The 13,273-nt window shown below is 46.4% G+C and overlaps 2 protein-coding genes across 2 annotated transcripts; both read left to right on the forward strand.

Annotated features, from left to right (window-relative positions):
• Positions 1-4,475: 4,475 nt before the first annotated feature.
• On the forward strand, positions 4,476-5,228 carry LOC122520392. Its single transcript, XM_043640481.1, has one exon. The coding sequence runs from the start codon at positions 4,476-4,478 to the stop codon at positions 5,226-5,228; it is 753 nt and encodes a 250-aa protein (XP_043496416.1).
• Positions 5,229-9,683: 4,455 nt separating this feature from the next.
• LOC122520393 lies at positions 9,684-12,012 on the forward strand. Its single transcript, XM_043640482.1, has 5 exons — positions 9,684-10,157; positions 10,361-10,790; positions 10,906-11,303; positions 11,544-11,730; positions 11,798-12,012. The coding sequence occupies exons 1-5, from the start codon at positions 9,684-9,686 to the stop codon at positions 12,010-12,012; spliced, it is 1,704 nt and encodes a 567-aa protein (XP_043496417.1).
• Positions 12,013-13,273: the final 1,261 nt, after the last annotated feature.

Raw genomic sequence — 13,273 nt, forward strand, 5'->3', positions numbered from 1 at the left:
GACAACGTGCCTGTCTGCAGGTGAATTTCGAGGAGGACGGTGCTCCGAACATATACTCAGTGCTTCTAAATTGCAATATAAATTTTTTTTGATTAATTAACAATTATTTTAATACTTTACTGTACTTTACTTATATTTCAGATTGTTTAAACACATATGTACTGGTTTAAACATTATATACTTATTAACATACTTTGAATAGAAAATAATTTTAATGGGATATTTTTCTGAACGAAAATTTTATTACCCGAAGTCACCACTCCACAGGAACGTTAAAACAAATGTACATTAGTTTAAACAATTACATAAAAATTGAAAGAATGTTTAAATCAGAACGTTATGATGTGATTAAGTTTTTAGTCAATATTTTCTGTATTTACTCGTTATTTTACAATATTTAATAAAAGAACTTTCATTGATGACAATGTGCCAGTCTGAAGGTGAATTTTGAGGAGGACGGTGCTCCGAACATATACTCAGTGCTTCTAAATTGTAATATACATTTTTTTCGATTAATTAACAATTATTTTAATACTCTACTGTACTCTACTTATATTTAAGATTCCCTAAACACACATATATGATTTAAGCATTACATATCTATTAACGTACTTTGAATATTAAATAATTTCGATGTTATGTTTTATTAGATGAAAATTTTATCCTCGAAGTCATTACTGCGCAGGAACGTTAAAACAAATATATATTAGTTTAAGCAATTACATAAAAATTCAAATATTCGAAAATCATAACGTTATAATCTTAACTTCTATTTAAGGTAAACGTATCTTGTTAATATTTAAAAAATAACGAATAGAATGAAGACAATATGCACTAAAAACTTTATTATATTTTTTATTTTTAAATATTAAAAAGGAACGTGTATACCTAACAGAAAAATAAAATTGATTTTTGATTTATTTAATAAATAAATTATGTGTTTTTTGTGTGGTGTGATAAAGTGTTTAGTGTTTATTGTCTTTATTCTACCCCTAATTTTTTAAATATTAACAAGTAACGTATACACCTAATAGAAAAATAAAATAGATTTTTGATTTATTTAATAAATAATGTATGTTTTTCTGTGCGGTGTAATAAGGTTTATAGTGCATATTGTCTTTATTCTTTTTGTTATTTTTTAAATATAAACAAGGAACGTGTACATCTAATAGAAAAATAGAATAAATTTATTACTTATTTAATATATCGTCGGAATGCATCGGAAATGCATTAAAATGCATTAAAATGCGCTTAGAAAAAGCCTCACAGCAGCGTTTAGGGCATGAAGAAAGAAGAGGCATTATGCCGAAGAGGCCCCCACTTAAATGTGGCTGAAGAGGGCAACTACTATTGAGACTGTTGAGTTATTTTCAAAGTTTCAACAGCAAGTTCGAACACTTCGAAAATAGCTCTCTCTAGTCTTATATTTTATTATATATATATTTTCTTGCTCGTCATTAATTTGTAGTTGTAATTGGAGATGATGGACCATTCCATCTCCTTGGGATACCAAATTCGTGTCCTAATCGTCAAAAAGATGCATATGTGTTTAGTTAGAGTCAGAAATATTAAAATTTTCGTATTATTAAATTTTCAAGCTTAAATAATGTTCGGTAAATATTACAGTAATTTCTCTTTTCTTGTTTCATCTTTAAGATTTTTCACTGTAATCGTATTTTATTAAATTTGTAATTTTTCTTTTCTATATAATGCAGTTTAAAAGTATTTCATAATAATTATTAGATATTATTTTTTTTAGTAATTTAATATTTGTACTTTTACTTTTATATATATATATGTAAGCTTTGTATACATGTGCCTGTGTATTGAGTGATTAGATGTTTGGATGTGGCGCTATACATCCGATAAACAAAAACATTAGAGAGATAGGAAGGGAGAGACAGTTGGTGTTTAAATCTAGCAGGAGAGACAGTTGGTGTTTAAATCTTGCAGGAGTGACAGTCTTCAAATCTGGCAAGAGCGTTTTAGAAGTTTAGTAGGAAAATCTTGTAAATTAAATTTAATTAAAAACGTATTAAGATTGGCATCGATTAATAGAGAAACGGAAGCATGAACTTTTAATTGTTGATTCTCTTATTTTTAGGTCAGTTGACCACGTGTAAATATTGTAAAATTAATAATCTAATTTATTATGTTTAAATAAATTACTCTTATTTTTAGACGAATCTAATTGTGGTTCTTACTCTCAACAAATTAAGGATTACAAACATATTATATATATATACATGTAACGAAATATTACTATTTATATTTCGTCACCTTTACTATTTAAATTTCCCGTCGTCCTACAGTTAAGACGCGCAGGCGTATTAGGCTTAGAAGATTCGGGAACGTTAACAAAGAGACCGAAAGTATAGAAACGGTTAGGAGTTCGCTAAGCAGAGACGGTTAGAATTCAAATTGCGTAGCTAGAAATAAGACAATAAAATAAGAGTGAATATTAGCTGTAAATGTTGTTTCTCTTATTTTCAGGTAATGCAACTAGTGTACATAGTGTAGTTTTAAGTGTAATTTGTATTTTTACAATGTAACGCAATGCAGATAATGTAGGTTAGTGTGAATAATATTAATAAAATAATCGAGAGAATCTCTTATTTGCAGAAACTCAAGGCAGTTATATTTCCAAGACATTATCCCTATAAGAACCATATAGAATATACCTTATATATATATAGAGAGGTATACAAAACCATGCAAGACGTGTGAGGATATGGGCAAAGGTATAGAATACCACCCAGAAGAGAGATGCTGGTTTAAACCAGAGAGAAGAGATAAACCAAAAACTATACCAAATAATTCAGTAATAGAGGTGGATCTAAATATGGAAAAAAAACGAATAATCACACCATTGATCAAATTTAGGATGACAGTTGAAAATAAGATAGACATAATGGGAAAACATACGATCCAGGTTTTCAGGTCTCTTTAATAAACTCGAAATGGATAAAGATAAGGGACAATAGTAGAGATGTAAACAAAATATTTTTAAAGTCTGTCAATGGTGTGAATCCTACAAATGGATTAATAAAAGTAAAAATAAAGATACTTAATATAGAAAGTGAAGTAGATGTGTACATATTTGAGAGAGAGGATTTTGAAGATTTTATAATAGGAATAGATATAATCCCCGTCTTCAAATTGAGATTAGACGAGAATTTAAGAATTTCACAGAAAATAGAAAAAAAGATAGAAAAACCAGAGATAATATTAATCGAAACGAAAGGTCAGATTACAAATTATTCAATTAATTTCAACGAATATGTGGAAGCGGATGAGTTCCAAGCAAGAATAGAACACTTAGATAGAGATAAACAAAATAAGATAGAAAGTGTATTCTTCTTGAGAGGAATTTGGAAGAGTCGCAGAAAGCAGAAAAGCTAATTGAACGTTCTTCAAAAGAATTGAAGCTGGTTAGTAAGGCAAACGTTGGTGTATAGTCAAAAAACACGAAAGTCCCCCCTCAGCTTGTTTCTCGAGTGCGTGGATTAAGGGAGGGCAAGGGGATGGGGGGGGATCGAGCCGGTACAAGAAGTTAGCGAGCTACGGTTAGGGGTCGAGCAAAGGTCTTACTTCCGGAAATAAATAGCAGCTAAGGATCAGAGGCGATACAAGAAGTAACTGACGAGGTCAGTCTACCAGCAGGTCGTTTAAGAAGATTCATATCGGTTTGGGAAAGCCTATGCAATGACCAAGTAGTAACTGAGTAGATCAAAGGGTACAAGATACCATTTAATCGAAAGGTTACTCAACCTGTTCCAACTAAGGAACCATGTTAGTCGGCATTTGAACTACAGTTAATCGCTAAGCAAATTAGTAAGCTTTTAGAGAAAGGTGCTATTAGGAAGTGCCAAGATTATCCCGGTCAGTTCATATCGAAAATTTTCCTCATTCCCAAGCCGGTTAGATCTTGCCGTCTGATTTTAAATTTAAAAAATCTCAATGAGTTTATTTTGACGGAACATTTTAAATTAGAGGATATAAGGAAAGTTAGGGACCTAATGAAACAAGGCTGCTATACGGCAACACTGTATTTAAAAGATGCGTACTACTTGGTGTCAATAGATGTCGAGTATAGAAAATATTTGAGATTTATATTTATTGGTGAACTTTATGAATTCACGTGTTATCCTTTCGGGCTTAGTACGGCACATTACGCTCTGGCGACAGCAGCTGCCAAGCCCTCAACCGCATGAAGGTCAGAACGAATCGTCGATAATCACGATCGCACACCGACGTGCCCACTCACACATTTCAGTCATCTCACGTTGCTGGCAACAGCAACAGCCACAGTCTTCTCATCGACCTCGTCACATCAGGTACGCGTGCTCATTGATCCTGGGTCAGAGATTTCGTTCATCTCTGAAAGTCTCACCAGACAATTAAATTTTTAACGGCGACACTCAACGCTTGACGTCTACGGAGTTGGAGGAAGAAGGACGTCTCAAACCAGAGGAATGATCACCTTCGACCTTCACTCCAGATATAGACCACTCTCAGTAAAAATCTCGGCTCATATTCTGAAGACGGTCAACCGCATCCTGCCATCTGGCGAGATCTCTCACGAACTTGAATGGCCTCACCTGAAGAGCTTAAACCTCTCTGACCCAGAGTTTCTCACCCCTAGAGCAGTAGACGTGATCATCGAAGCAGACTTCTACGGACAGCTCATCAGGCCTAACATCATCAGGCATTCAGCCAGGGCCCCCATTGCTCAACTGTCCATCTTCGGGTGGCTAGTCATCGACCCAATTCATGCACCGGTCACACTGGCAATGAAGGCACATCAAGGCATCTCACAAGCAACGAACTCCTGCCTGCAAAACCTATTAACCAAGTTTTGGGTTCAAGAGGAGGCTCCGAGAACAACTGACGCTCAACTCACGCCAGAAAAACTGGAGCGTGAACACAATTTCCAGACTACCCTCACAAGGGACCTGACAGGGCGTTACGTCGTCAGAATACCTCTCAACTCGTCCCCGAAACTCTTGGGCGACTCTCAGCATACGGCTCACAAATGTCTTCAAAGAACTCTAACACAGCTTGGCAGAGACCGTCAGTATCAGCAACAGTACACTCAGTTCATGCGAGAGTACGAGGAGGCTGGTCACATGACCAAGTTCGACGACAGCTCAGCGAGCAGAAGGCCACACTACTATCTGTCGCATTATGGCGTTCTCAAGCCAGACAGTTCAACCACAAAGCTCTGAGTGGTCTTCAACGGCTCAAGCGCAAGCTCCACGGGCCACTCTCTCAATGACCTCATGCACGCTGGTCCGAATTTAAAGCTCAACATATTCGATCTGCTCATCTGGATACGCCGCCGCAAGTACCTGTTCGCCATGGACATCACAAAGATGAATCGGCAAATTAAGATTCACCCAGATGATTAGGTTCTCCAACGGATATTGTGAGTAGACGAGCAGCTCAAGAAATCTCCCTTCCAACTACGACAGTTACGTATGGAACCAAGGCAGCACCGTTCTTAGCAGTAAGGACGCTGCTTCAACTTGCGGAAGACGAAGGCTCAAATTACTCGATCGCGGTGGAACCAATCACTCACGAGCGATACGTCAACGACATTTTCGGAGGAGCGGACACATTGGAAGAGCTGACTCAAACCGCTCTTCAATTCATACGGCTGTGCCAGGCGGGCGGCTTCCCACTGGCTATGTGGCATTCCACCTCTAAACAGCTATTAGCAGAGCTCCCTTCTGAACGTGTCAAGGACTCAGGCATCTCATTCGACGATTGCGACACCAAAATTCTTGGGACACGATGGTCATCTCAACAAGACACGTTCAACTTCTCAACCATTTCAGAAACTTACTCCAACAGATTCTCGAAGCGCCTCATCTTATCAGAAGTAGCACAAATCTTTGATTTATTGGGATTTGCCGCACCAGTTGTTATCAAAGCCAAGATGTTCCTCCAATCACTTTGGCTATACTCTCTCAACTGGGATGACGCACTCCCAGAACCACTCATAACTCAATGGCTCAGCATCAGACAGGAGCTCACTAGTCTGGCCAGACTCTCCATTTCGCGGTGGTTCAACACGTTCGTGACTCGTCGGTTGCACTGCACGGTTTCGCTGATGCATCGCAATTCGCAATGGGAGCCGTTGTGTATCTGACCGTCAACTCACGGTCCACTGGCGCCAACATTTCACTCATCTGCTCGAAAACGAAAGTTGCTCCACTCAAACGAATAACCATCCCGCAGTTAGAGCTCACAGCAGCGCTGCATGTTTACGCTACTCTAAACATGAGCATAACAAATATTCATTTGTGGACAGATTCTCAAGTAACACTCACATGGATCAAGGCTCATCCCTCAAGGTGGAAGAATTACGTCCGCAACCGTGTAACCAAAATACAAGAACTCACCGAGAGTGCTCATTGGAGGCATGTACCAGACACTTCGAACCCCGCTGACCGTGCGTCGCATGGGATAACCACAAATCAGCTCGAAGAACACCCTCTATGGTGGACGGGACCATCATGGATAACTCAACAAACGGCCTCATGGCCTGCTCAAACTGGCGATGCTCCGGATGACATATGTGCTTAAGAAGCTCGTGCAAGCGTTACACATCACGCAGTACGATCCCCTCCAGAATATCATTGGGACATCATCTACAAGTACTCAACTCTCCACAAGCTGCTCAGGGTCAGCTCTCTTTGTAGTAGAGCAATCAAGAGACACTCGAGGAGGATCGACTCAACCCTAGCAGTCCTCGTCTCAGCTGCCAGCCTGGAAGACTCGCGACTCTTTTGGGTCAAGGTAACACTAGAAGCATTCTTCCAAAAAGAACTCGCTCTGCTCAATCGACAATCTCACTTGCCAAGCTCACACCCACTCAGCCGACTCACCGCATTCATTGACAATGAAGGTGTGCTCAGGGTGAGCGGTCGTCTCAAGAAATCAGAACTCTCTTACGAAACGAAACATCCTGCAATCCTCCCTCGGACCTCAAGACTCTCAGAACTCATCATCGCTCACGTTCACAAGCAGGCGATGCATGGAGAAACTCAGTCAACTCTGGCGTTTATCAGGCAACTCTATTGGATCTTTGGAGGTAGAGCCCAAGTCAAGTCCCATGTTCTCAGGAGTGTGATGTGTGCTCGCCATAGAGGGATCCGTGCCCAGCAAATGATGGGCCAACTACCTCTGGCGCGAGTCACACAATTACGCCCCTTCTAAAACATGTGCATCGACTACGCTGGGCAACTCACGCTCAAAACCTGGAAAGGCCGCTGGTAAAAAACCTATAAAGGTTAGATCTGCGTATTCGTCTGTCTCACAACAACGGCTACTCACCTTGAAGTGGTCTCCGAATACACAGCCGAGGAATACATGACGACATACAAGCGGTTCACCTCAAGACGCGGGATCCCGTCAGGGTTGCGTCAGGGTTGCGTCAGGGTCCCCCCCGTGGGTAGGGGGTAGTAGAATACTCCCACAGTATTCCCTGCTTGTCGTAAGAGGCGACTAAAAGGGAGGGTATGAATGGTGTGTGCATGTTCTCTGTGTGGCTATTCCTTTCTTTAACTCTTTCTATCCCCTCTTTTCTTCTCTTTTCTTCTCTCTTGCTTCCTTCTTTTCCTTTCCTTTCCGCTGGCTTGTGCCATTTGTTAAAAATTATGAAAAATGAGTACGGGATCAGCGAATACCCAGTGTGAGAGGGATACTCACACAACGGCGGTGATTGGTGGTGTAGTAGCGGGCCACCCCCCGTCGTCATCATGCGGCTGCTATGGATCGAGGGTAGGCGACCCGGCCCCGATCCTGGATAATACGTCGGGAAGTTGTTCGCGGGTAGGCGACCTGGCCCGCGAACTGACGAATGTTTCAGGAGGAGAGGATATGGAGTTCGACTCTCCAACGGTCGGATCCATACGAAAAAGGGCGAGGCCGATGGCTTACTCCTCGTCGTCCGAGGAGGAGGTTATCGACCTCACAAACCTAGACGGAATTCCATCCAAACCGTCAACGGCTGAGTTGGAGACAGGGAGTTTGATCCAGCAATTGTTGGATCATGCCGCAGAGGCCAAAACTAGGCGCAAGTTGTGCGGCAACATCAAGGGCGAGATTTCGGGCCAAATGAAGAGCTGCCACATAGATATCGCGAGTATTGCCAGGGAGCTACAGGCTCGCAATACTGCGAACTGTGATGTAACGATGTAACGATGTAAGGGAGGCTCTGGAACAACTACGGGCCGAGACTAGGGCCACCAATATCAGGCTGAAACAGCTTGAAGAGGAGTGTTCGCGCCTAAGACGCGAACTAAAGCGCAAGGATGCGCTCCTGGAGAAGATAAAATCAGGAGGTGGAGCAAACGTCCCATCTGGACCCAATGCTGTGGGCGGGACCCATTCAGCTGCTCCAAGCTCCAACACCCAGGAGAGACTGACTGCGGCCAGGAACGCAGAGAAGAATTTGGATGGCGGGGCAACGGCCAGGATATTAACCGAACTGGCAAGGGCTGTCGTGGCCATCCAAGAAGAACTAAGAGGAATGAAGGAGGGAGGCGGCACATATGCCCAAGTTGCAGCTCGGCAACGGGTTGCCCCTCCGACGGCTATCGCGACACCACCGGTTCCTGCTCCGGACAGGGACGGGTTCACGGTGGTCAGAAGAAAAGGCAGGGCTGTGATACCTGCTGGGGGGCTCTTGCCAACACAACCAGGTGTTGGGAGGGTTGCCCCCCCCACTGTGAATCCTTCAAGTAAGAAAAGGAAGAAGAAGAAAAACCCAGCCAAAAGGATCAGGGAGACCGCCGCAGTCTCCCTGACCTGCGAGGGAGGAGCCTCCTACCTGGAGGCTCTTAAGAAACTGGAAGGTAACGTCAACCTGGACACCATTGGTGTCAAGGGACTCTCATATAGGAGAAGCCTGACGGGCTCCTTCATATGGGAGGTCCAGGGTAAGGACGCTAATGCGAAGGCGGACAAGGTCGCGGAGGCGATGAGGGGGGTCCTCCCTGAGGCCAAAATTTTAAGGCCTCAGAGGACCTCCCCCATCAGGTTGGAGGGTTTATACCCAACAACCACCCTCACCGCGATTAGGTGCGCGTTGCTAGAGGGGAGGTCGGGCATTGACCCGAACCTCATAACGATGGGGGATATCCGGCCGGGCAGGGGTGGTCGATACGAGGCCACGGTGGTGGCACCGACGGCCCTTGCCCGGGCGGCCATAGATAGGGGCAATATGCTTGTGGGGTGGGGGAGAGTGCGGGTCTTCCCCGTTCGACCCAGGCCCCTGAGATGCCACAGGTGTCTCGCAAGAGGCCATGTTGCGGCCTCTTGCCCGGCACCCTGTGCGAGAACAAATGTGTGTTTCCGGTGCGGTGAGCCGGGGCACGTCGCTCGCGAGTGTGGGGACGGTCCCAGGTGTCCGGTCTGTGCGGAGGCGGGTCGCTCCCAGACCTCGCACAGGGCGGGTTCCTGGGAGTGCCCGCTGGTGCCTCCCATCAGACGTAGGGAGCAAATACTGGTGGTTGCGAACAAAAACGTCGCGCCAGTGCGTGTTAGTGATTTGCCGGCCGACAAAAGTGCGGGACCGAGTGTGGGACCTAACATGGGTCCAGTGAACAACGCAATGGAGGTGGAGCAGGCGGCTCCTCCCCCTCCATGCAACCTCAACATGGTGTTGAACTAATATGGCGGTGGTCCAAATTAACCTCAACCATGCGCGTAGGGCCCAGGATTTGCTGGGCCAGCGAATGAGGGAGGTTAAGGCGGACATCGCCATAGTATCGGAGCCGTGGTGGGTTCCCCCTGGGGATGAGAAATGGCTCTCATCCCTGGGGGGGTCGCCCCTCGCTGCGATTCTCGTGAGCAAAGGTGGAGGAACCTGTAGCCTAGTGCGCAGGGGTTTGTTTTTTGTGGCCGCTAAATGGGGGGACTCGCTGGTAGTCTCAGTCTACTTTCCCCCCAGCGAGGATATTAGTAAATTTTGTAGACTCCTTGATGAGCTCGAAGAGCTCTTAGGCACATTTCCCGCTCTTCCAGCTCTGGTTGCCGGGGACTTCAACGCCCGGTTCCCTAAATGGGATCCGGAAGGCAGAAGCAACCTAAGGGGTGAGTTGCTCTGTATATGGGCCAATAGGTTGAACCTAAGCCTGGGTAACCAGGTTGGCCACCCCACGTGCGTTCGGCCGCAAGGGTCGAGCGTTGTAGACCTTACGTGGGGATCTCCGACAGCTAGCGTCCGCTTATCGGATTGGAGAGTGGATGAGGCTGAGTCCCTTTCGGACCATTTGTATATTATATTTAAGTATAGGCACGAGGCTGCAGGCGTCCGAAGCCTTCGCTTCAGGGATAGAATCTTCCCTAGGTGGGATGCGAGGACGAGGATAGACTCGCCGCAGCCCTCGTATCTGGGGAATGGACACGAGACAATGGTGCCAGTGTGGAGGTTTCTATCAAGTGGTTGAATGACACACTTGTGAGTGCGTGTGGGATTTCAATGCCGAAATTAAAAACTTCTGCGAACTGGAGTCGGTCGGTGCCGTGGTGGTTGCCGGAGATTGCGGCGTTGAGAAGGGCAGCTATGGCAGCAAGAAGACATTATCTAAGGGCAAGGCGCAGTGGAGATCAGGCCAGGATCAGAACTTGTTTAGAGAACAGGAGAGAAACAAGGAGGAGCCTGGTCCGTGCCATCAGAAGGGCCAAGGCTTCGGCCTGGAGGGACTTCCTCACTACCATCGAGGAAGATCCCTGGGGGAGGCCCTATAAGCTTGTCATGAACAGGCTTAGGGCTCGTGGTCTCCCCCCCCCTTACTGAGGCACTGAACCCTTCTTTCCTCATGAGAATAGTGACGACCTTGTTCCCGGGTGGTGACCAATTAATAGCCCCTAATATCAACTTGGCGGACTTAGACGAAATTATCGTCACTATAGAGGAAGTGCGTGGGGCCGCTCTAAGGATCGGTCTTGGGAGAGCACCGGGACCCGATGGGATCCCTGGCCTGGTGGTCAAGAGAGCAGCCATCCATTGTGGTAGGGGCCTGGCCAGATGTTTTACTATGCTGCTAAGAAGAGGAGTCTTCCCGCGACCATGGAAGAGGGCGAAACTCGTCCTCATCAAAAAGGGAAGCGACCACGATGATGACATGCCCAGCTCTTATAGGCCTATATGCCTACTGGATGAGGTGGGGAAGCTGTTCGAAAGGGTGATTGTCTCCATGGTGAGCGGGTTCTTGGACCAAAGAGGGATGCTCTCTCCTTGCCAATATGGCTTTAGAGTGGGTCATTCCACCATTGGAGCTATAGGGGAGGTAAAACAATATATACAGGAGTGCGCGAGTGATGGACGGGTGGGCGTTCTTGTGTTGTTAGACGTCGCGAACGCTTTCAACTCGCTCCCCTGGAGAACAGTGATAGCAGCAATGGAGGGTAGCGGCTTCCCCACCTACCTGGTAAATATAATCAAAGACTATTTTAGAGACCGACTCCTGTCCTTCATCGAAAGTCAGGGCAACGTTTATAATATAAGAGTGACGTGTGGGGTCCCACAGGGCTCCGTCCTGGGCCCCACACTTTGGAACATCGCCTACGATCGGGTCCTCCGAGTCCCGCTGCCGGAAGGGTCTCGTGTGGTTTGCTACGCAGACGACACGGCCCTCCTTTCAGCGGGGCGGGACCCGGCTAGTGCGATGTTAGCGTGTGAAAAGGACCTCGAGGTCCTTGTGAATGAGATCGAGAGTTTGGGCCTTAAAGTGGCGCCGCACAAAACGGAGGCGATGGCCTTCCCTACCTCTGCCTTCCGCAGACGCAGGATTGCTCCCCCCCTGTGATCAGACTCAGGGGGGTTTGTATTGCGGTGAAGCCCAGTGTCAAATACCTGAGCATAGTTTTAGATTCAGGATTGACTTTCAGGCCCCACTTCGAGGCCTTAATTCCGAAAGTGCAGGGGATCCTTCGGTCCATTGGGAGGATCCTTCCGAACCTCCACGGGCCGAGGGAAAAGAAGCGACGCCTCTATAGCAGCGTGATCCACTCCGTGCTCCTTTATGGTGCTCCGGTGTGGTGGCGCGCTGTTGTGGAAGACCAGAGGATCAGGCGGGCTGTTCGGGCCTTGCAGAGAAGGGTAGCAATCAGGGTGTGTTGCGCCTATAGGACGGTATCCTTCCATGCGGCAATGATGGTCGCGGGGATCATTCCCCTCGACCATCTGGCACCGCAGCTGGCGGATGCTTACGCAGCGGTCCGGGAAGCGGAGGATCCCGTTTCCCCTAGCACAAGGGCCGTGCTGGGTGCCATTGCCAAGAGGAGGGCAATTGTTGCATGGAAGGAGGAAGAACTCAACCTCGTTGGTACTGTCGGAGCAACGGGGGTGCGCGTGAGGGCAGCCATCGCTTCCAGGTTAGAGGAGTGGGTTGGAAGGCCGTTTTCCTTGGAAACGACCTTCCACACTACTCAGCTGATGACTGGCCATGGCTGCTTTCCAGCGTACCTATATGGTATTAGAAGAGCAGATTCCCCGCAGTGTTTCCACTGCGGCGCGGAAAATGATGATGCTGAACAAACCCTGATTGAGTGCCCTGCGTGGGCGGATGCAAGGGCTTCCTTGGTCAGGGAGTTGGGAGGGTGCAGCTCACTCTCCCCGGGATAGTCGGGCGATCCCTGGATACCCCGGGGGCGTGGGCTGCATTCCAGTCCTTTTCAGGACTAGTTATGAGGGCCAAGGAAGATGCCGAAAGAGCGAGAGAGAGAGAGTACTGCGTGAAAGAAGAAGGATGATTGCTAGGCCGCATAGGAGAATAGCTCCTAGGCGGCCCCCCCGGGCGAGGCTCCGGGCAGCTTTGGCGGCGCCTGGCTCGGTCTAGTGCGTCGCTTCCCCCTGTTGAGACGAACGAGCATGCGGATGCATGGGTTGTGTGAACCCGACAATTGCATCATGGGATGGAAGGCCGGGTTTGTATATATATATATAAGTAAATTTCTTTGTTTTGGTAGTGGTGGTCGCATTACAGTTTGGATTTATCCCCAAACTTACATATATAAATAGTAGTTTTAGGTTGCGCCTCACCGTGAGGCGCAATAGTTCGATATAAGGTATGTGTGATCTTGTGTGAATGAAGAGAGCCTGGCAAAACACCGGCCAGGCTCATTAGGATGGGAGTAGGTGAGTTATGTGTACATATCACGGTTCCGCCTCTCCCATCCAACGAATGAATGAGTTTGCACCAGGGGGTTTTTTAGTCGGTAAAAATCCGACACTCCCTTGGGTACCGGGCCCAAGGGG

The sequence above is a fragment of the Polistes fuscatus genome, unplaced genomic scaffold (genome assembly GCF_010416935.1).
Source record: "Polistes fuscatus isolate 324 unplaced genomic scaffold, CU_Pfus_HIC Scaffold33, whole genome shotgun sequence".
Taxonomy (NCBI): Eukaryota; Metazoa; Arthropoda; class Insecta; order Hymenoptera; family Vespidae; genus Polistes; species Polistes fuscatus.

Coding starts and splice junctions, on each gene's coding strand:
- LOC122520392 (XM_043640481.1), top strand. CDS start 4,476: ATGATCACCTTCGACCTTCACTCCAGATATAGACCACTCTCAGTAAAA.
- LOC122520393 (XM_043640482.1), top strand. CDS start 9,684: ATGGCGGTGGTCCAAATTAACCTCAACCATGCGCGTAGGGCCCAGGAT. Junction 10,158..10,360: donor ACCTAAGCCTGGGTAACCAG/GTTGGCCACCCC, acceptor AATCTTCCCTAG/GTGGGATGCGAGGACGAGGA. Junction 10,791..10,905: donor GAACAGGCTTAGGGCTCGTG/GTCTCCCCCCCC, acceptor TGGCGGACTTAG/ACGAAATTATCGTCACTATA.